At 44.0% G+C, this 27,095-nt stretch overlaps 1 protein-coding gene across 1 annotated transcript; it reads right to left on the minus strand.

Moving 5' to 3' along the window:
* Positions 1-20,704: 20,704 nt before the first annotated feature.
* LOC137144570 (uncharacterized) lies at positions 20,705-21,369 on the minus strand. Its single transcript, XM_067534971.1, has 2 exons — positions 21,276-21,369; positions 20,705-21,045 (listed from the first exon to the last, which is right to left on the minus strand). Exons 1-2 carry the CDS (start codon positions 21,367-21,369, stop codon positions 20,705-20,707), a joined length of 435 nt encoding a protein of 144 aa, XP_067391072.1.
* Between the last annotated feature and the right edge of the window lie 5,726 nt (positions 21,370-27,095).

Genomic DNA, 27,095 nt, shown 5'->3' on the forward strand with positions numbered 1-27,095 from the left:
TCGTTATACGCGTCCATCCAGTTTCTTGAACAGATGCATAGGGCACAGCTCTTTGAGATCGCAGATATTACCTTGCATAATATTACACCATTAACTGCCTGGGAGGAACAAGATGTCTCAAAGAGATGACAGAGAGAGGGCGGTCTTGTACTGTGTCTGCCTCCAGCTTTGACTCCTCCAGCCAGACAGTGCGGGGAAAAATAGCTTTTATCTTTGAGATAGGAACAAAACCAGGTTGTTTTAAATCCTTCTTATGAATACACTCAAAATAAATTCTGTTCCTTGTTTTCTCGTTTATTTTTGGAATAATATTGTAATTTGGAATAATATTGTAATTTCATTGTAATAAAACATCCCTCGGCTCCTCTCAGAGATGCTTTAAAAATGACACAAAATGATGCAGTTTCTTCAAGCTCATTTGAGAAGAATTCTCTGGGTACTGAATGAGAGAAACTGAGCCCAGAATATCTTTATAATATAGAATACATGAAACCACCCATATTTGATTGTGCTATCATCAGGTTTAAACTTCTATTAAACAGCATCTGGTTCTTCAGCCCAAGTACATATGAGAACACGTGTTGCACTATATTGAGTGGGTTTTGTCCTTATATCGACCTACCTGTGTAACTTTGCTATATGGCCTTATTTTGGGCCTAATCCAAACCCCACTGAAATCAATGGGAATCTTGCCACTAACTCAGACGAGCACTGGATCAGGCCCTAGGTGTGTGCTATATGAAACAGTATCAATTTGTAATATCAACACTGGGTATTAACACCGGTGATCCCCCAGTTCTAGTATCTATTCTGAAATTCATGTAGTCCCCCCTCCCCTGGGTTTTCCCAGGTCCTAGAGCTCTGGTCTGAGCCTCTAGATGGCCTGACCAAAAGAACTACAGCTAGGAGGAGTACCCAAGCCCTCTGGCTCCATTCCCAGCATGCTTGGAGGCCGGGCTGGGGACAGAAAAGACTAGAAACCCCCCTGCTGGGGCAAATTAGGGAGGCTTCTGCATGGGGTGAGCAGCTGGATGAGCAGCCCTTCAAGTTAACTGGGGAAGGGGGTGACAACAGGTTGTTGAAGGAGACAGTTTAAGTTTTGAAGCTGGGAGAGATATAGCATGGCTCACGGAATTCCTCCTAATTCCCTTCCCACCAAAGAGAGTTTGCACTGCTCTGAGATTCTAGCGAAAGGGAGCATACAGCTCCAACACCGCAGTGACCCGTAGGTGGCAGAGAGAGAGAGAGATCCAATCCAGCAGTGGTTACCAAGAGCCTGCTGAGATGCCTGAAGGATCCCCTACCCCTGTGTCTGCAAAGTTGGACAGCTACCGGTGAGTCATGACAGCTGCGGGTTCATGAAGGTGGTGCAGGTTTGTGAAGTTATCAGCACTGTCTTCTACCCATGGATGGTTGCCATCTCTAAAGTTTTGGAAATTGTAGCTAGGTTCCAGAGAATGAGGTTTCTGAACTGCATGGGGGCCATCGATGGCACCCACATCCCCATACTTTGCCCATGGAAAGGAGTGAGTACATCATTCGAAAGGGTTACTATTCAAGGTTTAGCGGATCACAGAAGCATGTTCATGAACACTAACTTCGGACACACAGGGAAGGTTCATGATGCCAGGGTGCTGTGGAAATCAGTATTGCACTTGAAGGGGTAGGAAGAGACTTCATTCCTCAGGAACGATGTGGTCTGTACCGTGACCCTGCATACCTAGTCTACCCTGGCTAATGAAACCTTAACCTGACATCAATGCAGTGCACCTTCAGACGGCTATGCAGCCAACACCATTTGCATTATTGTGGCACGCTGTCCTCTTCATAACATTTGTGAGACTTACATTGAGTACTTTAGAATAGAGTGGGCACAGGACAGGACTGGCTTGTAAAGCCTTTACAGACAGCCAATGCTTAATTTGTAATGAAAGAGGTGCCGGGGCTCAAACAATTTATTTATTCGTAACACATGCAGCACGCCCAGAGGTGCCGGGGCTATGAACTGCCAAGCGTAGAGGTGCTGTGGCTCAGCCCTGGCAAGCCCTGGCACAAATTAAGTACTTCAGACAGCCTGATCCAGGCTGAGAATGTCCTTTCACTTCATTAGAGCATAAGTATTAGGGCTTACGGAAAGACATTGCAACCAGCAGAGGGCAAGACAATCCATGCACACCAGCCATTAATTTATATTCCATTGCAATTAGGCTTGGCACAATTCAATTTTTATTTTTAAAAATAATTTAGATACATACTATCGATGGTTTAAGCATTTATTTCCTATTTTTATAATTTCAAATTTTCACAGTGACAGGAAACTATAGGGGGCAGACAATTATTTAATGAGAGTAGATTTGAGATTCAAAGAGTTAAAGCTTTATAACGGTTAAACCCCCCCCCCCCCCCCGAAATTGTCAACTTCACACGTCAAAATATAAAAAGTAAATATCCTCAGATAAAACTCTAATAAGTTCTCAAATAGCATTTTTCTTACTTTGCCTATCTGTAAATTTTATTATCTATGGAAATATTTTTTCATCAGTTTGTGTGTGCACAGTGAAAGTGACATTTGCCAATAAAAATATAATCCTTCCAAGCCTAATTACAATGCATATTAGTGTTACCTTTTGAAGTCTATCAGTTGGCGGAGGGCCCACTGTAAAAAATCCCGGACATTCACGTAAGCAACTATTTATCTTACTGCACTACTGATCATGAATGAAACCATAGAATTAGCTAATTTAAAGTCCTCTTTATTAATTCAGTTTACCTAAAAATGTGGGACTCTTCTCCAAGAGTCTGACAATACAGTCATGGTGAAAGAAGAACTGAATAACATTCTAGAAATAGCTACTCAGAAGAAAGAAAGGGGAGTGCTACTCATCTCACTCAAAACAGGCACCCATGTCTGAGGTTTCCCAGCTAGTCATTCAGACAAGCTTAACACCAGCTCCCTATTACTTTGGTTCCCACCAGAATTAACTTTTGCTTATGGACAAACATAGTATTAGAATAGATTAAAGGCTATTGAAGTTGTATCTAAGTTCATGGCATCATATGGGCCTGAAGTAGGTCATGTAGTCTATCTCCCTATATAGGGACAGGATTAATTTCATCATACCGAAAATATCCCTAAGAGATGGATGTCTAGTCCAGCCAGGAATTCAATTAATAATGGCAATTTCACAGCCTCTGTAGCTTGTTCCAGCTTGCCCAGTGTAACCTCTCTCTTTCAGCTCAAGTCCATTACTGAGTCTTCTGTCCTCTTTGACTCATGGGAAGAATTGATCACCTTTCTGTTTATAATATCCAGGTATACACTGTACTTCTGGACATACAGTTAAATGAGCTGAGCTTTCCCAGAATTCTGGCCAATCTCAGACAAATAGTGCAGTGAAAAAAACAGTGTGTTAAGGTTTGAAATTAACACATTAGTGTTAAACAAGAGTCCTGGGTTTTTGTTCTTTTCTTCCTGAGTTGATGCAGCATCACCCCTCTAGCAAATGCCCCTTTGCCCTCAATAGTCCTCAACAAAAAGGAGAAACACTGTTACTACAGAGCTTTCCATCTAATTCATTCACTGGGTAACTTGATTTTCCTGTTTAACTTACCCATAGCTTTTAAAGGCTTTGATTATGTCTACACTGCAATTAGACACCCTTGGCTGGCTCGTGCAAGCTGACTCAGGCTCGTGGTCCGGGGCTTGGGAGGCTGTTTAATTGCAGTGTAGAAGTTCCAGCTGGGGCTGCAGCCAGAGCTCTGGGACCTTCCCACTTCACAGTATCCTAGAGCCTGGGCTCCAGATCACGCTCAGAACTCTACACTGCAATTAACCAGCCCCGCAAACTGGAGTCAGCTGGCACAGGCCAGCTGCGGGTTTTTAATTGCAGTGTAGACATACCCAAAGTGCCCAACTTCCTGCTTCAGAATAGGACGACATGCCTGTTTTTCATTCCTTCTTTGGGTGAATACACTTTTCATACCTATGCCGTCTCTAGTTATATATTTACTTAGATTGTGAGCTCTTTGAGGAATGTATCATCTTTTTGTTAATGTGTTAGTGCCACATTTAGTAGTCCTGGTCCATGACTGAGGCTTCTGTGTGCTACCACAATTCAAATAAATAATAAGAAGAAGATCTCATGCCACAGTCTCTGGGAGACACCCACTACACCCAATTTTTTTTCACAAAATCTGCAATTTTTGGTCAAAATTCTCAAAGTATCATGGTCTATCAGGCTTGTGAGGATTTTGCTTCATTCAGACATTTTGCAAATCTCCTGGCCTGCTGATAAGTTCCAGAAGGCTGCAAAAATACCACAGTAATCCTCGTGTGACTTTTAGCTGCCATTTATGAAAAACTGGGCATCTGCTAACAGGAACCTTTCTCTCTGCCTCATTTCTCTCTCCCTTCCCTGTCCATCTCCACAGATGCCATGTTGCTGTGGCTCACAGCACATGTGCAAGCCCCACTTTTGTGCCGAGAGGCAAAGAGAATTCTCTGTTACTGTTGCAGAAACAAGTATTCAAAGCACAAGCCAGTATCTGTTTGAACACTTAAAGCAGTCACTTAAAGCAGGTACTTACCTAGTTGTCTATTACAGAGGACCACGAGGGTTAGTGAAACTGAGATTTGAGGCTGGCCCACCTAGTACCCAAAGGGGTTGAAAGGGACAAGGAAAGAGACTGGCTGGCTACCTGCCTGACCTGGGAATTGCTGGATAGGTCCAGGAGCAAAATGGTTTCAACATATGCCTTTTTCCTCAGTGCTTGAAAACTGATTAATGGAAGAAAGCAACCTGGACGTTGGCTGCCAGCAAAGCAAGATCTTCTACTCCTGTAGATGGCACTGTCACCTTAGCCTCAAGGTACCATGAATGTTACCTCCTGTTAGTTACATGATTTCTCCACTCCACCTAATACGCTAGTTTTGCTTTGAAACACATCTCCCCACCCATGGAAGAAATCTATGAAAAGCGATGTGATTGAACGTTTATCATTAAACGAGGCAGAAATTCCTGAGATCTTTAGAGTATTGTTCATGCCTGCATTAAAAAGTCAGCCCCTTGTTTGAAAAAAATTAAACAGAGTTAAAGCTTAGTAATATGTTATGAGGGCTGTGGAGTAATGCTGATGAAAGGAATGGACTTGGAGTGCTAAGTGGGGAAGCAAGTCACTGGACATCTCTCCTATCTCTAGTGCCAGAAAGGTCCAATCTAGGGCTGAGATTAAAAGCAGGACACAAGGTCACTTTAGAGACCAACGTATTTTTATACTAAAAAGTCTAAAACTTTTCTCCATGATAGAAGCACTCAATAGTCGTGTGGCATTTCCGTAAGAAATGCATCCATCATAAGCCTAAAACAGGCAGAAGTGGGGAAGTTAGGTAAACACCTAACTCTAAAAATAGAGGCATAGCTGGTTTTAGCCAAAGAGGTCCTTCCTGAGGTATGTCAGTAGCTGACAACAGATAGTGATTTTCTCTGTGTTGAAACTATAACCCAACATTGATTACCATGATAGTTCCATCTATATCCCTAGTAGATGGCATGCTGCTGAGTCTAAAGATGGAAGAAATTCTTGATTCAAAGACAGACGATAGATGGGGATAGGAGCAGAATCACTGACTACTACTCTAACAGATCTGCCTCCAGGCAGAAAACATCTCTTTAATAGCACTCTACAGCCACAGGCATCTATGAAATAAAGATGAATTTAAAAGATTTTTGGAGAAGCCATAACTCCATTGGATGTGGCTACTACTGCTAAATAATCCCATGAGTCTATAGTGGAACCAACCACCATCTGGTTTCAGGATGCATAGTTTCTGCACATCATTCTTCACCAGTCCATTCAATTATAATTTCAGAGCATGTGCCCATCTCAGCCACTGTGGAACTAAGTGTGGCCAAACAAAAGCCAGATTTTAGAGACTTCCGTCCAATACAGCTGGTCAAAATTTTTCCATCAAAACATTCGATGGAAGATAGCTTTTTGACTAAATGGAAATTGTCCCCAAAATGTCCATTTTAATAAAACGTGTTCTGGTTTTTGTCCAAAAACGAAAAGTGAAAATTTTAGTTTTGGGTAATCTGCCAATGCAGTTACTATCTGAGAAGCCATTGTTCGGTTAGAATGTGTGTAGGCCAGCGATTGCTCTATGCATCTCCAACAAAGCCACAGTTCAGTTTCCCTGACAATGACCAAGGCTCACAATTCTGCAGAAGATTCTACAATATTGTAAGAGGGTTTGATTTAGATTATTGATGAATGAGACGTCAGATAGTTCAGCTCAATTGGTGTTTATTAGTCAAAGACAGATCAGGAAAAACAGTTCCTCACTGTCACTAAAGGAATAGGCTGTTCCTGGTTCGAGGAGTGGAAATTAGCCTCCTCAATGGTGGAGATTGATGCTCCCTAATCTACTGGGCTCAGTTCAGGCCACTGTCCCAGGAGCAGAGAATCAACTTCCCAATGGGAGAAATCCAAACAGATCCCCCTCCTCCCCCCCCATGCAGATGAACCTCTGGCCCTGACTCCAGAAGAGGTACCTGTCCTGAAGAGCATCTTGGGGCAGTTTTATATATGCTGTTTCCTACATAATCTGTCACCAAGTCACTGCACTCCTGACCCTCATCCTACACCCGTAGGACAATGTTGGTCCCACATGACACAGCCCCTCACTGTACACTGATCCTGTATGATTCAGGCCTCCCATATAGGGAGACTGATACCACATGATCCAGCCCCTCGATGCACAATGATTCCTTATGATTCAGACCATCTACGGGGTCTCCTTGCTACATGCTAATCCCGCAAAAATCCAGGCTCCTCCAGATTGTGATGTTATAGGAGAAAAGGGAATTTTCCTTCCTGGTTGTTTGAATGTACAGGTTAGCCTGCAGCATTCCAAGTGTCTCCCCAGCAAGCAGAAGGGACTGACAACCCTTAAATACACAGAAGTTGGATTCCTCAATTAAACAGTCTCTTCGTGCTGGAACACTGTCACTTGCCACCTAGTCTTTATGCTTTCCTGTGTGAAGAAGATGCAGGTTCTTCAGGTGTGCCCAGCTGGGTACCAGGAACTTCTTGGGTAGGTTCCTGCCCTTTTTTAGAGTTGAGACCATGGTGAGCAGAGTGATGAATTAATAAGCTACGTTTCCATCATGTTGACTGAGTGACCATAGATTGTTGCTTTAGAGCCAGGAATGCTGCTGGATCGGGAATTTACCTCTAGTGATTCCTGCCATACCTACCAGGTAGGAGTTCAACTGGTTGTGATTGACAATTGTGTGTCACCACCAAGGAGTTCCTCAAGGATGGATCCTACATCCCATGTAGCTCAATGTCTCTAGAAAGCATCCTGGAGAGGTAGGGCTAGAGAATTATTAGAAGGCTGATGCATCACTGTACCATTCCTGCCCCCTAAACTCTGATAACTTCACCTCTGCCATGGAGGAGGCCTGAATGATGCTCCTTGCTGGGTGTACTAGAACTCCCTCACCCTCTGCACTGGGAATAAAGGAAAGGTGGTCTTGCCAGCCAGATTCTGTTCTAGGACTCCAGACATCAGAGTTCATCTGTGTGACCTGCAAATCACTTATTCTCTCTGGGCCCATCTGTGAAATGGGGATAATTGTAATTCCTTACCTCACAAGGCTGTTGTGAGGATAAATACATTAGTGTTTGTGAGGTGCCCCAGATCTACAGCAATGAGAGCCGTATAAGTAACAAGCTAACTAGCTAACTAATGTAAAAGAGAAATTATTTAGAGTGGAATATAAACAGCAATATTTGGAGTCCCAGGAAAGACTTACATAAAGCAACAACTTAAATTGCTTTCACGTTTATTATCACAAGGTGTCAGAACTGTACCCTAAAGATCTCACACCTCTTAATAAATGTGTTGAAATGTCCTGTTATATTTGTCTGTCACTGTCATTCTACTTTCATCACACTTGTAAAATAGAAAATCAATAAGGAGTAAATTATCAAAAAACAATGAGTCTACATGTTTGTAACAGCCGGTTTGGAATATGCACATATTGTTAGAATTCTGCTGGTATAGGAAATGGGTCTAACTGTTAGAGACCTGTTCTCCCGAGAAATTAAATTTCCACAGCCTCTATTGTAACCAGAGGGAGCTGCACACATAGCGTTTCATACATGTAGCAAACCTTGGTGAGTTTGATTTCCATATTTGGAAGATAAATCAGTCTCCCAACCCCCATCCCAAACATGCTTGGAATGATCCAGCGCCTGCTACTACTCATGCAGGCTCATGCTCATGCAGAGGAAAGTTTCTCCAACATTATACAGTAGCTGTGTAACCCATCTGCCAGTGAAGTCAGCAGTAAGAAGGACCAGGTTCAATATCTAGGACTACTCGTAATACTACAACACAGAACCAGCTCAAGCCCCCACCCATTAATCTGGGAAAATTTACTACCACCTCTGGGTGCCTGTAAGAGGCAATACTTCCCCACTCACAAGTGCTGAGTCTGTGTATAACAAAAGAGAATGTTTATTAAAAGGGGAACGGAACCCAGCATTCAAAAAACATGTGCTCATGACCCCACAGTGCATTGGGCAGTGTCCTTTGCCTCCTTTCCCCACCTTGCAGTGGGAAAGTCTGACAAACGAATGTCCGGTTAGCACATCACTCCCTTCTCCTTCCATGGCACCCCTCTGACAGCTGGCTGTTCTTGGTCAGCAAAGACCCAGCGTTCAGAGGTGTGTTCATGTGGGTTCACATCTGCTCCCGGGGTGGAGAGGGGAAGCACTGATCAATGTCTCCGCTGGGGCTGACACCTCTGCAACTGACTCACCATTGCATCGCTCATTCTGCCATCGCTGCCTGCTGCTGCCACTGTTCACTCTGCTGCTGTCATTCACTCTGGCCCTGCTCCTGCTGCCACCCTGTGCAATGCCACATTTTGAGAGTCCACCACTTAACCCAGCTCTCAGTGATTTTGGTGGGTAGCGGGGAGCCTCACTAGTAGTGAAGGCTGGGCAGTCTCTTTCACCACAAGACTGTTCCACACCTCAGGTCTAAGACTCAGCCGCTAGAGCTGGTTAGCAGTGATTTCAGCTCTAGCAATCACTTAACAAAACAAAGACTGTCACTTGAGTCTCATCAGCTCATCTTTAAACAGTGGAGAGGGTCCAGTAGTGTCTAGGACTCTCGGGCAAAGCCCACACCTAAGAACACGTGTCCCCACCCTTTCTCTTTTCACTGGGATTTGGCATCCCTGCCCCCTGGTTAGAGTGCTGTTCAGTTTAGGGTGACCCCTTTCAATCAGGGCGTGCTAAGCACAGTTCTGCTACCCTTTACTCATACCATAAGAATTACAACATTCCATACCCCTGCATTGAAATTTAAATTTTTTTATTAAAGCTAATGTTAAAGTACTTTAATACACAGGTTAAGGAAAAAGCTTCTTTACATCTGGGTATAATGCTTAAATTAGCCGAAAGTACAGCGTTTGGTTTAAAAGTAATAAAATCCATACAGTGCATAATCTGCACTATCCCAAATAAAGGTTAATAAATGTAACAATACAGTTAAATATTAACGTCCAAATATTTGGATACATCACTCATAAAAAATTATACTAAGAGTAGCTTGTGGAAAGCAAATATAGGAATGAGTGTTGGCTGTCCTTCAGTGATTGAGAATTTTAGGATAGATTGTCCCACAGTACCAGTCTGGCTGGTCCCTCCAGGATTCATCACCAGATGCGTAGATGGTGCAACCAGCGATATAACAGTGAGTGATAGGTGCAGGTCAATAAACCTGTCTCCCCTTGAGAAGTGCCCAAGGATGGGGTAGTGGTACCCCCCCTGGGTGAAGGAAATGTTTCCAGAAAAGCAGATGAGCCAGATTCTTGTTTGCCAATGGTACCCACACTATTGAGACCACACCCATTTAGAAAAGGTGCAGTTGCAGACACGATAAGGCAGGTGCTTCCTTCAACTCGCAGTGGTGTTCTGGTTAGAAGCTGCAGCAGGCCTATACTAATTGTCTTGATCTTCGTCTTGCCATTGGAGTTCTATAGTCCCTGCCGAGAGAGAAGCTGGAAGGCCTATGGCAACCCTTTCCGTCTTTGTTTTGCCTAGGTGTGCACGTTGAAGGTCTGTGCTCAATGGTCACTCACCCTTGTGGGGAAGGACCCAGGCATTGGCAACGGCTCAGATGTTCAAGCAGCTCTATTTAGGGTGGCCTGCTTGCCCCAATTCGGGGAAGGCCCTAGAAAAGGTGGGCTAAAAAAGTTCTCTTCCAGCTTTTGCTTTCCTGGCTCTAAATTAATCATTGCTTGTTGAAATGTTTGTTCTATGTTAACCAGACTTGAACTGAATGACCATAAACTTCAGAAAACACTCATAATTGATAGAGTATTACATCAACTGTATGTTGATATTGCAGCCCTCAGTGAAATAAGACTTTCAGAAACTGAAGTAAACTTCTGCTGGTCTGGGAAACCTGAAAATGAACTAAGGATACATGGTGTTGAATTTTCTGTCAAGAAGTCTGTCCTTAGTGTATGTACCCCTCTGGTATTTATTAATGAGAGGATCATGCAGCTGGATGTGAATACGAACTCAGGAATCCTGACTTTTCTGTCCATCTATGGACCCACACTTGACTACTCTAAACAGCAAAAAGATGAGTTCTAGTCTCACTTGAAACAAATCAACAAGAATGTCCCTGTAAGGAACAGACTCATTGTTCTCAGTGATTTCAATGCCCGTGTGGGTAAGGACTGGGAGCATTGGGGACACATCATTGGTCAACACGACACAGATAGCCTTAATGAAAATGGCCAGCATGTCCTTGAGCTTTGTGCCTCTTGTGAGCTGATAGTTTTGAATACCTATATTGCCAGCAGCAGCAAGGTCACATGGAAGCACCCCCGCTGCGGACACTGGCACCGGCTTGACCTCATCCTGATCTGTCACAGAAACATTCGTGATGTACAGCCTGCTCGATCCATGCACAGTGCTGCTTGCAACACTGGCCGTGCCGTTGTCAGGGCCAAGCTCTAATTACATCTTAAAAAGATCCATCATGCGAAGCCAAAAGGCAAACTTCACCTCGACATCACCGACATGAAGGACTCTGACATTTGTGCAAAGTTTCAATGTGCGCTTCAGCATGTTTCTGAAAATGATCAACTTGATTCCCCTGATTCTGACATCTTGTGGGACAATTTTCAGAATAAGGCACTGGCTTCTGCCAAGGATGTCTTTGGTACAACAAAGAAAAAGCAATCTGATTGGTCTGCAGTGTCTGAACATCTGCTGCTCCCACTCATAGAAGAGAAAAAACAAGCTCACCTAACTTTACTTCAACAATCAACTAAGTCTAGAACTCTTAAATTCAAAGAGGCTAAGACTGCGGTCCAGAAAGCCCCTAGAAAATGTGCCCAGAAATACTGGCAAGACCTGTGCAAGAAGCTTCAGACCTGCTTTGAAAGAGGGTACCTTTGTGGTACCTATGATGGAATAAAAGAGGCACTTGGTCCAGTTGTAAAAAGACTGCAATCCTGAAAGCGAAAGATGGTGCCATCCTGACTGACAGGCAAGAACAACTTGATCGATGGGCTGAGGATTACAAAGACCTCTACTCCAAGAATGCCATTATCTGTGATACTGCCTTAGCTGCCATTACCCAGCTTCCAACGAAGCTTCTCACTCTAGAAGATGTAGAGAAAGCTATCAAAGAGATTGTGCCTGGGAAAGCATCAGCCAATGATCAGATACCTCCAGAGCTCTTAAAGGCAAGAGGGAGAAAGCTTGCGAGCAACATCCACACACTTCTCTGTGCCTGCTGGGAAGAAAGCCATGTACCTCAGGATCGGAAAGATGCAAACATAATTACTTCATACAAAAATAAAGGGGACAGAGCAGACATTACTGAGGGATATCTCTGTAACAACTACTGAAGGGTAACTCTATTCAGTGTGATTGGCAAGATGCTTGCAAGGGACCTGCTGAAACCACTCCAAGTCCTTGCTGATAGAGCATTGAACCCACTGACTGTGGGTTCACAGTTGGATGCTCCACGACTTAGACTTGCGTTTGTTGCAAGAAAAAAGCCATGAACAACAGGCACCTCACTATGTAGCATTTGTTGACCTACAAAAGGCCTTCAACACGATTAGCAGGAATGGCATATACAAAATCCCGTTGAAAAATGGCTGTCCACAAAAAGTGCTTTCCTTATTTAAGGAGTTCCATGAGGGAATGAAGGCAACTATCCAGTATGGAAATGAAACATCGTCTGAGTTTAGCATTGATACTGGCATGAAGCAAGGCTGCATCTTAGCACCTACCGGCTTTGGCATCTTCTTCGCTATTCTTCTTAAGCACACTTTTGGAAATGATCAATCTGGCGTACTAATTAAATCACGGATGGATGGCCGCTTGTTTAATATCAAGTATAATAATAATATCAAAAGGCATGTCACCCAGCTCGCTATTCGGGATCTGCTCTTCACAGATGACGCTGCTTTCGTTTCTAACTCATCTGACGAATTGCAGATCATGATGAATAAGTTCTCTGATGCATGTATCAAGTTCAGCGTGGTAATCAGTATTAAGAGCACAGTAGTCATGTCACAGGGCTCTAACATCCTGTCTAAAATGAAGCTCTGAACAACGTGGATCACTTCTGCTATCTTGGCTCAACTTTAACTAGCTCACTTAGCCTTGATACAGAACTTGATGCGAGAATCAGCAAAGCCTCTGTCACCTTTGGCAAACTTACCTCACATGTCTGGAACAAGAAGGTGCTAACTCTGAATACAAAGGTGTCTGTTTATCAGGCTTGTGTCCTAAGTACTTTCCTTTACAGCTGTGAAAAGCTGGGTCACATACTCCAAGCAGGAGCAGAGATCAAACAACTTCCACTTTCATGGTCTCAGAAAAATCCTTGAAATGACTTGGGACCAATGGATCACTAATAATGAGATCCTTGAGAGAACCATTCTACAGTCTATGCAGACTATGCTAGATGCTAGCAGGCGTCTCTGGCTGGGACACGTGGTGCGTATGCCTCAAGATTGTCTGCCAAAAGTTGTGCTCTATGGTCAACTCAAGAACTACCTGCGATCCAGAGTAAGACCAAAAGCTCCAATATTGTGACAAGGTCAAGCAGGAACTCAAGAAATTCAGCATCCCACTGACAACTGGGAGAGCCCTATCCACAACTGCTCAGTCTGGAGAAGTTGGGTCACGACTTGTGCAGTCATCATGGAGAGTCATCAGAGAGTCCAGGCTGAGGCCTGTAGGCAAGCCAGGAAGCAGATTGTGCTCCAAGCTCCTTCTGGCGAGTGGACCTGTAGCTACTGTGGGAAGGTCTGCCACTCACACATTGGGCTCTTCTCCCACATTACTGTCAAGCACCACTGACTGACTGACTTCGTCATGTTTCCTTTCATCTGTCAAGATGTTGGATGGCCATATGTCCCTCAGTAAATACAATCCATCAGAAAAGTATTTCAGTTACTGGCTTTGCTTCTCAATGGCACTCTGGCTCATTTCTCCTGGTTTTGCTGATGTCCAGTGATATGTCCCAAATAGATGTCCCTTCACCACCTGATGGTTTCTGATATCATGAATCATCACATCAGTTGAGCATAGTACTGATTGATTCTGCATTCCCACAACACTCGCTCGTTACTGGGATCCCATGTGCTCAGGGCTCTGACGATCAGAGCATGCATTTGAACCTCGTAACCCCAAGCTCTCAAGGCATCGGCCAGACGGGCGTATTTCTCCACTTTTCAAACTTGGGCATTGTGGAAGGCCGGGGTCCTGTTCTCAAAAGGAATTGTGACGTCCACCATGAGGATCCTCTTCTGTTCCTCGTTAGTGATGACAATGTCCGATCACAGTTGACTGTCCGTTCCAGGGATAGCAGCGTTCACAGCAGCCTTCCCTATGGGTGACAGGATGGCTTTGACTAGATGATCTTGGTTGGCATTGTGGTGCAGCTGTCAGGCTCTGGAATGGGGCTTGCACTACACAAGACATGGGATAGCATCTCATTGGCATAGCCACACTTCCTGCATCATTTGTCCCAATTCTTGTGGCAGGCAGCTCTGTTCAGCGGGACACAGTGATTTGTAACCCAATACCAGCCAAAATTGATCACTTTGGCAATGCAACTCCGTCCTCTGAATACCTAGGCGGAGTAGATGTGTTTATGCAAATACAGTCTGGTCTTGAAGTCTTTCTCCCCAGCTCATCACTATGTGTCAAAGGAGAGCTTATTCAGACCCTGATTACAACTGGAAAATATCCCCTTCTCTGAGAAATATACAATGTGGTTGTTGGGTCAGAAGCTGGCAGTAGATACACCGGCACATGTTGTTTTTAAAAAATGTACTTCTCTTTCACTACTTTGCAAGCCTAACAAATGTTGCCACAAAGGCGTCCTGTTTTTTTATTTTGAAAAGATGATCCCCGTAGCTAAGCAATGAGATCAGACACACTGCAATTTAACAGTGGGATTCGGTGGACCTTCAAGAATAGCTTTATCATATCACACTTGTATCCTTTATTGGCAATTAATAACAGTGGCCTGGTGCTTTATTCACAGCACAGAGACCTTCCCAGCCAGTAACAGAGAAAGTCCATGGGTAGGAGAGAGCAGTGAAAAGTGGCTCCACTCAAGTGCTGAGATTCATGGCAATACACTCATGGCCTGATTTTCAATGCATCCACAACTTCCATTGAAGTTAATTTGCAGGGGATATTATTATTTATTATTTGTAGTCCCTCAGAGTCCTGTGGACAGGACCCCATTGTGTTAGGGGGATTGAGGGCGAAGGTAAAGGAGAGGTCATCAGCTACTTCCATAAAAAATTACGTTTATATGAATAACATCATAACCTGATCCAGGCTGCAAATTGAATCTGCATTTCCCAGTAGGAACAAAATCCAAACCTATTAACAAGGCCCTGCCTACACCTTCCCATTTATCTCTTTACGGCTCAGGGATAAAGTTTAACATTGTTTTTTTGCTGTAAGTCAAGGAAGCATCATTCTTTAAAAACAGGGGAGGTAAAGACTTTTCAATCACTCTCACAAATTTGGCCATTCTATTTACTGTGTATCTTATACTGTGTAATTTATGATAATTTGCCCATATATATATTATAATCAGCTGTGAAACATCTCTAGAACTTTTAAGTGAAAGGTGCCGTACAAATATATGTTATATTCCACAATAAATACCCAAATGAACTGGAATATTCTAGTGCTAAAGAAATGGGTCTGTGAGATGTATGGAGGATGGGCAAGGTAGCTTCTCTCTGCTCCCCAGTATTTGTTGTGCAGTGGAATTTGCTTTCTTCCTGAAAATTAGGCTGTTCAAATTTTATTTTACTGAATCTTCATTCATTTCCAGCAGCCCTTGATTCTGAAGACCTCAGATTATCTGATCACAGTTGTTGTTGGGAGGAGGGAAAAATATGCAGCAAAGCATTACCATAATTGCCTTCTTTGTCATGTTAATGTTCATTATCTTTTAAATGGTGGCTTCATTCCAGCCTCTAACGATGGAGAATGGTATACATGTACCAACATCTCAACCCCTCTGTGATGTTCCCCTCTGCAATCTGGACTGGTGTATTGCTGTGGCATCCCAATCCCTCACTCTTGGAGTCTTGCACTTGCTCTGCTGTGTGAACCTTGACTCCTTCGTCAGCCCACACACAGTCCACAGAAAGCGATCTGCTCCTAACTCAGTGAATGAGTGCCTCTAGTCAGCCACTCATGGGATTATGCAATGGTATGACCCCAGCCAACATCCCCAGTCCCAGATGCAAACCTAGGAACTGCCGTCTTACAATGTTCAGTGCTGCCCACTGCCCACTGCAAGCTCATTGGTTTGTCAATTCATCAAATAAATTGATAAGCACCTGCCTTGTTACTTCAAATGGAGTCTCTACGCGCCTTAAACCACATGCACTGCTTTAGATAAAATAAACAAACAAATGTATTAAGTACAGAAAGATTTTAAGCGATTATAAGTCAGAGGAAAGCAGATCAGATTTGAACAAAAGTAAATAAAATGCAAATCACATTCTGAACTAAGTTTAACCATTTCAGCAAACTTACAGTCTTAGATGATTCTCATCACAGACAGGCTGGTCTGCCTCCAACCAGGCCCTACCCCAGTGATCACTGTTGCAGTTGCTTGATGTTGTTTGTAGACGGGAATGGAAGAGAGAGAGAGCCGCCAAATGTCTCCCCTTTTCAACATGTTCCTTCATCCGCCTCTCCGGGGTCAGGTGACAAACAATGTCCGTGTATGGCTCCCTCCATGCCCTGAGTCACTGTGGCCCTTTGTGGATTTATTTGTTGACGTCTGAGCCAGTCCTTTACAATGAGACACATATTTGGGAATATTACATAGCGAAGCCTCGTAACCATACAAATGACATTGTGACAAACATATTACTATAACAATAATGTTCAGTATGCCACGAGCATTCCAGAAACATCTTACATGACATACTTTGCATTAAACAATACACAACTACACTGTAAGGGTGAACATGAATAATACACTATCACACGATAAGGGTGTACATGTGCGTGCAGTGTGTCACATCCTCCATTGCCACCTCCTCTCTACAGGAGTCACTGTGGGCAGAGGCAGAAAAGATAGCAGTTGTTTGGTTAAGAACATGTTCAATGTTCTTTTTTCTGAATACAGAAGCATTAGATGTACAGTAAAGAAGCACTGGATCTGAGAGTTCTCCATGTTCTTTGTGAGGACTGCTGCAGATCACTACAGAAGTGTTTCTCAAATGCTGTGATGTGTTTATCCAGTTTTAGCAGAACTCACCCTTTCTTTTTACACTACTTCCAAGAAGTTAAATCCATCCTCTGGTGATTTCCTGTCTTAATTATTTCATTCTCTTCTTTGCTGGTGTTTTCCCTTCCATCTGTATCCCCCTCATCCTTCCAAAATGCAGCTGTTCAGATTATCTTCCTTCCCTATCTCTCAGACAATGTCTCCCTTCTACTTGAATCTCTACACTGACTTCTCTTCTTCTTCTGTATTAAGATCAAGGCTCCGCTCCTTCCAAGTCCTTCATAATTCTGACCCTGTTTACATTTCCCCCCTTGTATCAGCAGGAAGGAGAGATATTTCCATCCTCTGAATGCCACAAATTCAGCCCCTTAAAATAAACATTCAGCTCCAGGGTTAAATTCAATAGTCATTCAATGTTCCTACAGGGAGATAAAGAGCAGCATTCCTCAACAGCCCGATCCCTCTCTACAGCACTGCTACATAAAAGTAACCACAGAGAGATGGAGGTGTGGCAGACATTTCCCACCATCTCAAATTTTTGCAGTGCTGTTGCTGTCTTCCTCAAGCAGATGTAGGACTCATGCATTCTCACACCTGGTTCCCCATAGCTTTTTGTATGTATCATGTTAGTTATGTTATTCTGGCAGCCCTTCCAGTTCAGGTTAATATATTCTGCCTTGCTACATTTCCCCAGTAGTTTTAATTAGCTAATTTATTCCTCATGATAATCTCTTAAATAGGTCCCTGGCAAATGAGCATTGCAAGTCATCCAAGAATGATCTGTATTATAGTGGGGGGTGAAGGAGAGCTTCTGGTCTCCCAGTCTCTTAACACAAGAACGAAGGGACAGTTCATGAATGAAACTAAAAAGTGGCAAATCCAAAACTATTAAAAGGAAATTCTTTTTCACACAATGCATAATTAGACTGTGGAACTCATTGCCGCACAATATTACTGAGGCCAAGACTTAGCAAGATTCAAAGGGATTGGACATTTCTATGGATAACAATAATATCCAGTGTTACAATTATTAATGCTAAGAAAAAAATAGGAAGTGTCATAAAATCTTATGTTTCAGGGGTTAGCCAATCTCTATTAGGATCTAGAATAAGATTTTTCAGAGGGGCAAATTATCCCACATCTAACTTCTGCAGGGTTTCTCATATCTTCTTCTGAAGCATCTGGTGCTGACCACTGTTGGGAACAGGATACTGGACAAGATTGACCATGGGTCTCTGTCTGTCTGATCTAGGCAATTCCTAAGGAATCTTTAAGGAAATACAATATAGACAGAGAAAGAGAGAGCCTGTAAAGCATCTTGAAATCTGGTCCTTCTTGTTGAAAGGTATAAAAGCAAGGCAAATTAATGAGCTGGAACAAAATGACAGGTAAGTGTTTTCACTTGTTTTTAACATGTCGGTGTTCATTACACCCTCTTCCTTTCCCCTCATACTCTCTGTACTTTTTATAGAAAGAAGATGATGAATACAAGTCTATATCTGCCAAGAATGAGCAGCATCCATCCTTTTGTTCCTGAAAAACACAGAAGAACTCAGAAAAAAAAAACCCTTCTACAGGTAACAGCCTTGTAAACAGTATTATCTCCATCTACCGCATCATCAGACCAGACCACATGCACGTAAAAGGATGTGTTATCAAAATATCTATAATGGTGACCTTAAAAAGAGCGAACAAGAAATGCTAATGATTTTCTTGTTATTTTAGAAAGGGACTTTTTATTTTCTCCGTTACAGCGGAGAGCTTCCTGGAGCAAAAACAAATGAAGCTGCTGCCTTTATATATTAGTTAAATAACTATTTAGATAAGTTTCTATAATTTCTATTGAGTTTTTCATTTAATGAGAATAAATTTAGTAAATTTTATTAAAGGTAATGTTTAAAAGTACAAACAATTCACAGAGTTTACACAAAGAGTTGCTGGACATCCAGGTATAGTGTACAGATTATTAACGAGAGCAGAGTTCGGTAAGAAGTCTTAACAAGTGCAAAGAATACATAGTCTGCAGTAACCTGGATACAGGGGTCAGGGGTTTGATTTGAAAAAAAAAGCGATCAGTAATTTGGGAACATCACTTATTGCAGGGGTTACATAGGATGCTGTTAATGGGGAGTAGATATGTCCATAATAGTGGATTGTCCCTCACTGAGTCAGTGATGTAGTGTAGATAGTCCTTTAATCTATAAATTCCTGACAGTGGAGAGGAAGGTCTTTGAGTCTTCCTGATGCCGATTCATGGTGGCGCATCGGCTTACTCACCCCGGTACTGTCTGTGCCCGGTGATGTGTTCCATGTAAATATCTCTCGACCACCTCATGATGTCGGACATCATGAGGCGCCGCCTCAGCCGGGTGTAGCACCAACCGACACCACAGGCCCACAGCACACACTTGTTGCAGGGATCCTAAGTGCCTGGGGCTCCGACAATCAGATCGTGGGTCTGAACCTCATAGCCCTTTGCTCTCAGGATGTCGGCCAGGGGGCGTACTTCTCCTTACGAGTTCGGGCTGCGCGAAAGGCCGGGGTCCTGTTTTCGAATGGGACCATGACATCTACCATGATGATCTTCTTCTGGTTCTCATTGGTGATGACAATGTCCGGCCTCAGCGGGCTGTTGGATCCGGGGACGGCGGAGTTCATGGTGACTTTTCCCAAGTGAGGCGGGATGGCTTTCACGAGCTGGCTCTGGACCGCGTCGTGCCGCAGCTGCCCGGCTCTAGAGTGGCGCTTGCAGCCGCAGAGGACATGGGACAAGGTTTCGTTGTTGTACCTGCACTTCCTGCAGCGTTTGTCCTGGTTCCCTTGGCAGACAGCCCCATTCAGCGGGAGGCAGTTGAGTCGGGCCCGGACGATGAACCGCCAGTCTGCAAATTGGGTGAAACTGCCCCATGGCAGAAAGTGGTTGCTGGCATCCCACTTGCTGGTCAGTTCAAAGGCCTTTCCCTGGTCAGGTTTCTTCTTCAGGTCTTCCATGTACAGTGCATGGATGGTAGCCTTCAGGGACCTCTCCAGTATGCCACGGGCTCTAGGGGTGACGATGTTGTGGACGGTGGCTGTGATCCGCGGCACCAGGACTGACAGCTCCTGTCGCTCCTCGCACTATGTCCAGCGGCAGCCGATGCATTTTCCCAAGTGCCGCGTGGCATTGTGAGCGTGGGTCCAGAGCGAGGTGATGTCGCCCCCGTCCCGTCTGAGTTCGCCATCCAGGGAGCCGCTGAAGTAGGTGGCGATGTCTTGGCTGGAGGGGGTTCTGCTGATCTGCTTTTTGACGACCTCTCCCAAGGCGTTCGCTGCAATGTTCTTCACGGTGGCGTCTGGGCAGGTCAACAGGCGGAAGGCCTGGGTGACGACCGCGATGTCGCAGAGGTCGCCCATGTGGGGGACGTTGGCACCTCCCTGGCTGTGCCCAATGTAAGTCAGCTCATTGCTGGCCCTCTGGGGGAGGAACAGCCACTTCTTCACCAGCTGCCTGATGACGCTGTCGACCTTGTTGAGGGGCACCTTCGCCACGGCTGAACCCCGCAGGATGAATGAGATGCAGGGGATCAGGAAGGCGTTTAGGGCGTTGATCTTTTGACAGGGCTCCAGCAGGGAGGCGTCGATCTTGGTGTTATCCTGTAGGATCTCCTTGATGGTGTCCTTGGGAGTCTGCCGGATGTGGAAACCTGTCGGCGGGCCCAGGTTGTGGTAAACCTGACCTTCCTCGAGGGAGATCATGGGCTCGCCCTGGATGTGGAATGAGGTTGCCTGGACTGAATCCCTCCTGCTGCCGTTGATGTGGAGGGACACGCATTTCTTGGCATTGAAATGCAGCCCCATCCAATCGGCAGCCTGGCTGGTGGTGTTGAGCATTCCTCAGAGGCTCTCGGGGTCATCCATGATCAGGACTAGGTTATCCGTGTAGGCCAGGATGTTTACTCTCTCCCCATGGAGCTCGAACCCTCTTGGGCTGTTGGAGATGGATCGGATGAGCGGCTCCATGGCAAGGTTGAAGATGATGGGACTGAGGGGACAGCCCTGCTTCACCCCACTCCGGATCGGGATCTCCGCGGTCTCCCCCTCAGTCAAGTGGATGGTGGTGGTGCTCCCGTCGTACAGCTCCTGGAGCAGCTGGAGGAAGACTCTGGGCATCCCAAATTCCTCAAGCGTGGAGAAGATGTGTTGGTGGGGTATGGACCCGAAGGCATTAGCCAGGTCTAGCCAAGCCACAGCGCACTGCCTTCGTCCCCTCCTAGCCATTTGGATGATGGTTTGGAGGATGAAGTTGTGTTCAGAGCAGCCTTCACATGACATGAAGTCCTTCTGAACAGAACTGATGGATCCCCTTTTCACCGACCAATCTGTGATCCTGGCCACTAGGCATACAGTTTGTAGATGGTGGAGCAGAGAGAAATGGGTCTCCAGTTGCTGGGGTTGTCTCTCTCACCTTTCTTGTACATAAGCACCATCATGGCCTTCTTCCAGGAGGTAGGAGTCCGGTGGAACTCCTTGCATCGGTTGAAGAGGGCTGAGAGCACCATTTTCCAGGCTGAATGGGCTGCAGATGTGGTGTGCTTGGTCCCAGGGCAGGGAACAAATAGGAAGCCCTGTGCCACTCCAAAGCAAAGCCTTCATTTAAAGAGCTGCATTTGCAGCCTCCAAAAGTAGCCCCAGCCAGTTCACTTTGTCTGGGAAGACGGGGTGGTAAACAGGTTCTATCTCTAAAGTGAGGCTTCATAAGGGATAAAGAAGACCCCTTTAGGGGTAGGATTGGACAGTAATTAAATAGCTGCAATGGTTCATGTTGGATGAACAGCTGAAAGGTGCGCATCATGAACTGCTTTGTCATAACAATTGCAGCTCCTCAGGGTATCTCCCCTACAACATCGTCCTGGCTGGGGTAAATTCTTTGTTCCCGTCTCCTCTCACACTCCAGTGAGGAACTGCTTCCAGCTCTGAGCATCCCAAGCATTAGAACTGGCTTAGACATTTTCAACCTTTCAGCATGATGGACACTTGCTTAGCCAACTGCACACATGCACAGCTTACTTCCCCCTCCCCCAAAAGGGCTCAAACACTGAAGATTAAGTTTGTCTTTTAAGGTTGGCTGTTCAGCCCCAAAATTCACTACGTTTCAGGATTCATATCATCATGCATAACAAAAATATGGCCCAGCAGAGACATCATGGTTCTCATTATGGACTGACCCCAGGACCTTCAGCAAAAGCCTCTCTGACTTTGAGCTAAGGGAGCAAATGAATCTGCTGTCAACATGAGGCAGGTGTTATTTTTGCTGGGCCCAGCAACTATGGGGAGATGTGAACACAGACACTCAGTCAGTGCATTGCAAGTGCACAGTTACAGTAGATGGAGTTTGCTTGTGGCAAGCAAAACCTGACTGGAGGCTTTCAATCACAATGTGTTCTCTGCCAGGCACAGCAGTGCAGACCAGGAATATTTCTGCTCTGGAGTGGACATGGAATTGAAGTGCTCTGAATCATAGAATCATAGACGATTAGGGTTGGAAGGGCCCTTCAGAGGTCATCTAGTTCAACCTCCTGCTCAAAGCAGGACCAACCCCGACTGAATCATCCCAGCCAGGGCTTTGTTAAGACAGGCCTTGAAAACCTCTAAGGATGAAGATTTCACCACCTCCCTAGGTAACCCATTCCAGTGTTTCAACACCCTCCTAGTGAAAAAGTTTTTCCTAATGTCCAACCTAGACCTCCCCCATTGCAACTTGAGACCGTTGCTCCTTGTTCTGTCATCTGCCATCACTGAGAACAGCCTATCTCCATCCTCCCTGGAACCCCCTTTCAGGTAGTTAAAGGCTGCTAACAAATCCCCCCTCATTCTTCTCTTCGGCAGACTGAAAAAGCCTAGATCCCTCAGTTTCTCCTCATAAGTCATGTGCTCCAGCCCCCTAATAATTTTTGTTGCCCTCCACTGGACTCTCTCCAATTTGTCCACATCCTTTCTGTAGTGGGGGGCCCAAAACTGGACACAATACTCCAGATGAGGCATCACTAATGCCGAATAGAGGGGAATAATCACTTCCCTCAATCTGCTGGCAATGCTCTTACTAATGCAGCCCAACATATCATTAGCCTTCTTGGCAATAAGGGCACTCTGCTGACTCATATCCAGCTTCTTGTCCCATGTAACCCCCAGCTCTTTTTCTGTAGAACTTCTATCTAGCCAGTTGGTCCCCAGTCTGTAGCAGTGCATGGGATTCTTCCATCCTAAATTTAGGACTCTGCACTTGTCCTTGTTGAACCTCACCAGATTTCTTTTGGACCAATCCCACAATTTGTCTAGGTCACTCTGTATCCTATCTCTACCCTCCAGCGTATTTACCAGTCCCTGTACTTAGTGTCATCCACGAACTTGCTGATGGTGCAATCCGCTCCATCCTCCGGATCATTAATGATGATGTTGAACAAAACCGGTCCCAGGACTGAGCCCTGGGGCACTCCTGGCACAGTGTGTTCAAGTGACTGTAAATCATTACATCTCAAATGTTTTCACAGTGTGAACATTTCTAAAGAGATCCTCTTATGACCCTCTCCCTTCCCATTCTCAATCCTACGCTTTCCTTGAGGCAACTATGGTGCTTGGTTACACAAAAGTGTAACATTAGGACAGCATTAAGGAGAGGAGACAAGCAAATGAAAGCTCATTTGAACGCAAAGGATGCTGCCAACCAGTTACATCACCCATTTTCTATTTGTTCTGTAATTTCCTCTCGCTGGAGCTATGATTCCATTTTTTAGCAACAATCTAATCACGGCTCAAAGGCTTTATTGTCCCTGGCTTAGTTCTGCTTTCTAATGTGTTTGCTACACCTTCAATTGCAGTGTCATTGTCACATTTGATCACAGATTAATTTGTAATAAAGAAACACTGGAAAGAGAAATCCCTGAAGCAGTGACAAAAGGTGAAGAGAGGTGGTTGGGTTTTTATAATGAAGATGTCAAAAATGAGTCTGGTATCCCTAAACCAGTCCTGGACTGGCTACCACTAGCAGGATGTTTCATTGCTTGGAGCTTGACAGATGCTTCACCACAGTGTGAGAAGCAGTTCGGTGCAACATCCTTAGTCCTTGGCCCATTGCAGCGCATCAAAATGTAAGAACATAGGAACATAAAAACGGCCATAATGGGTCAGATCAATGGTCCATATAGCTCAGTATCTTATCTTCTGACAGCGGCCAATGCCAGGTGCTTCAGAAGCAATGAATAGAACAGGTAATCATCAAGTGATCCATCCCGTCAGCCATTCCTAGCCGCTGGCAAAGAGCAATCACTGCCTATCCTGGCTAAAATCCATTGATGGACCTATCTTCCATGAACTTATCTAGTTCTTTTTTGAACCCCGTTGGAGTCTTGGCCTTCACAACATCCTCTGGCAAGGAGTTCTACAGGTTGACATTGCGTCGTGTGAAGAAATACTTCCCTTTGTTCGTTTTAAACATGCTGCCTATTAATTTCATTTGGTGACCCCTAATTTTTGTGTTATAAGAAGGATTAAATAACACGTCTTTATTTACTTTCACCACACCAGTCATGATTTTATAGACCGTTATCATATCCTGCCTTAGTCATCTCTTTTCCAAGATGAAAAGTCCCAGTCTTATTAATCTCTTCTCATATGGAAACTTTTCCATACCTCTAATCATTTTAGTTGCCCTTTTCTGTAGCTTTTCCAATTCCAAATCTTTTTTGAGATGGGGCAACCAAATCTGCGTGCAGTATTTAAGATCTGAGTGTACCATGGATTTATAGATAGGATATTTTCTGTCTTATTATCTATCCCTTTCCTAATGATTCCCAACATTCTGTTAGCTTTTTTGACTGGTGCTACACATTCAGCGGATGTTTTCAGAAAATTATCCACAGTGACTCCCAGATCTCTTTCTTGAGTGATAACAGCTAATTTAGATCCTATCATTTTATATGTATAGTTGGGATTATGTTTTTCAGTGTGCGTTACTTTGCATTTATCAAGAATTTCATCTGCCATTTTGTTGCCCAGTCACCCAGTTTTGTGAGATGTCTTTGCAGTCTGGTTTGGACTTAATTATCTAGAGTAGTTTTGTATCATCTGCAAATTTTGCCACCTCACTGCTTTCCCCTTTTTTTAGATCATTTATGAATATGTTGTACAATACTGGTTCCATTACAGACCCCTGGGGAACACACTATTTCCCTCTCTCCAATCTGAAAACTGATCATTTATTCCTACCCTTTGTTTCCTATCTTTTAAGCAGTTACTGATCCAGGAGAGGACCTTCTCACATATCCCATGACAGCTTACTTTGCTTAAAAGCCCTTGGTGAGAGACCTTGTCAAAGACTTTCTGAAAATCTAAGTACACTATATCCACGGGATCATCCTTGTCCACATGCTTGTTGACCCCCTCAAAGAATTCTAGTAGACTGGTGAGGAAGATTTCTCTTTCTAAAACCATGTTGATTCTTCCACAACAAATCATATTCATCTATTTGTCTGATAATTCTGTTCTTTACTATAGTTTCAATCAATTTGCCTGGTACTGAAGTTAGGTTTGCCAGCCTGTAATTGCCATGATCGCCTCTGGAGTCTTTTTTAAAAATTGGTGTCACATTAGCTATCCTCCAGTCAGCTGGTACAGAAGCGGATTTAAATGATAGGTTACATGCCACAGTTAATAGTTCTGCAATTTCACATTTGAGTTCCTGCAGAACTATTGGGTGGATACCATCTGGTCTTGGTGACCTATTACTGTCTAATCTATCAATTTGTTCCAAAACTTCCTATAATGCCACTTCAGTCTGGGACAGTTCCTCAGTTTTTGTCACCTAAAAAGAATGGCTCAGGTTTGGGAATCTCCCTCACGTCCTCAGCAGTGAAGACCAATGCAAATAATTCATTTAGTTTCTCCACAATAGCCTTATCTTCCTTGAGTGATTCTTTAGCATCTCGATCATCCAATGGCTCCACTACTGGTTTATCAGGCTTCTTGCTTCCGATGTACCTAAAACATTTTTTTTTTTGCTGTTACTCTTTGAGTCTTTGACTAGCTGTTCTTAAAATTCTTTTTTGGCCTTCCTACTTATATTTTTACATGTCACTTGCCAGAGTTTATGCTCTTTTCTATTTTCCTCAATGGGATTTAACTTCCACTTTTTAAAGGATGCCTTTTTGCCTCTAACTGCTTCTTTTACTTTGTTGTTTAGCCATGGTGGAACTTTTTTGGTCCTCTTACTTTGCTTTTTAATTCGGGGTATACATTTAAATGAAGCCTCTATTATGGTGTCTAAAAAGTTTCCATGTGTCTTGCAGGGATCCCACTTTTGGAACTGTATATTTTAATTTCTGTTGAACTAACTTCCTCATTTTTGTGTAGTTCCCCTTTCTGAAATTAAATGTTACCATGCCTGGGTGCTTTGGTGTCCTCCCCACCCCCGGCACAGGGATATTACATTTTATTATGTTATGGTCACTATTACCAAGAGGATCAGCTATATTCAGCTCTTGGACCAGATTCTGTGCTCCACTCTGGACTAAATCAAGAATTGCCTTGCCTCTTGTGGATTCCAGGACTAGCTGCTCTAAGCAGCAGTCATTTGAAGTGTCAAGAAACTTTCTCTCTGCATCCCATCCTGAGGTGACATGTACCCAGTCAATATAGGGGTAGTTGAAATCCCCCATTATTACTGAGGTTTTTTAATTTTTATAGCCTCTCTAATCTCCCTGAGCATATCACTATCCTGGTCAGGTGGTCGGTAGTACATCCCTACTGCTATATTTTTATTATTCAAGCATGGAATTACTATCCATAGAGATTCTATGGCACAGTTTGATTGAATTAAGATTTTTATTTTATTTGACTTTATACTTCCTTTCACATATAGTGCCACTCCGCCCCCCCTCCCCCTTAGTGGAGGTAACTAACCAGCTATTGGACTTCCCTGACCTATACTTTCAGACTGGAAATAACGTGTCAATGTTCAACTAGAAGAGTAATTAACCACTGGAACAAGAGTCGTGGTGGATTCTCCATCACTGACAATTTTTATACCTAGATTGGATGTTTTTATAAAACATGCTCTAGGAATTATTGTTGAGCAGCTTCTATGGCCTGTGTTATAAAGGAGATCAGACTAGAAGGTCACAATGGTCCCTTCTGGCCTTGGAATCTATGAATCTATAATGGATAAAACAATCTCTTTTAAATATATATATTTATCTGCACAGAAGAAGGACTCTTCTGGTTTTTAACCTGA

Source organism: Emydura macquarii, unplaced genomic scaffold (assembly GCF_026122565.2).
Source record: "Emydura macquarii macquarii isolate MOO-44397 ecotype Brisbane River unplaced genomic scaffold, CSIRO-AGI_Emac_v2 contig_3470, whole genome shotgun sequence".
NCBI classification, from domain to species: domain Eukaryota; kingdom Metazoa; phylum Chordata; order Testudines; family Chelidae; genus Emydura; species Emydura macquarii.

Excerpts from the sequence above, each read along its gene's own strand:
- LOC137144570 (XM_067534971.1), bottom strand. The coding sequence starts at position 21,369 with ATGGTGCTCTCAGCCCTCTTCAACCGATGCAAGGAGTTCCACCGGACT. Across the intron at positions 21,046-21,275 it reads GGTGCTTATGTACAAGAAAG|ACCTGGCTAATGCCTTCGGG; the intron begins GTGAGAGAGACA and ends TGGCTTGGCTAG.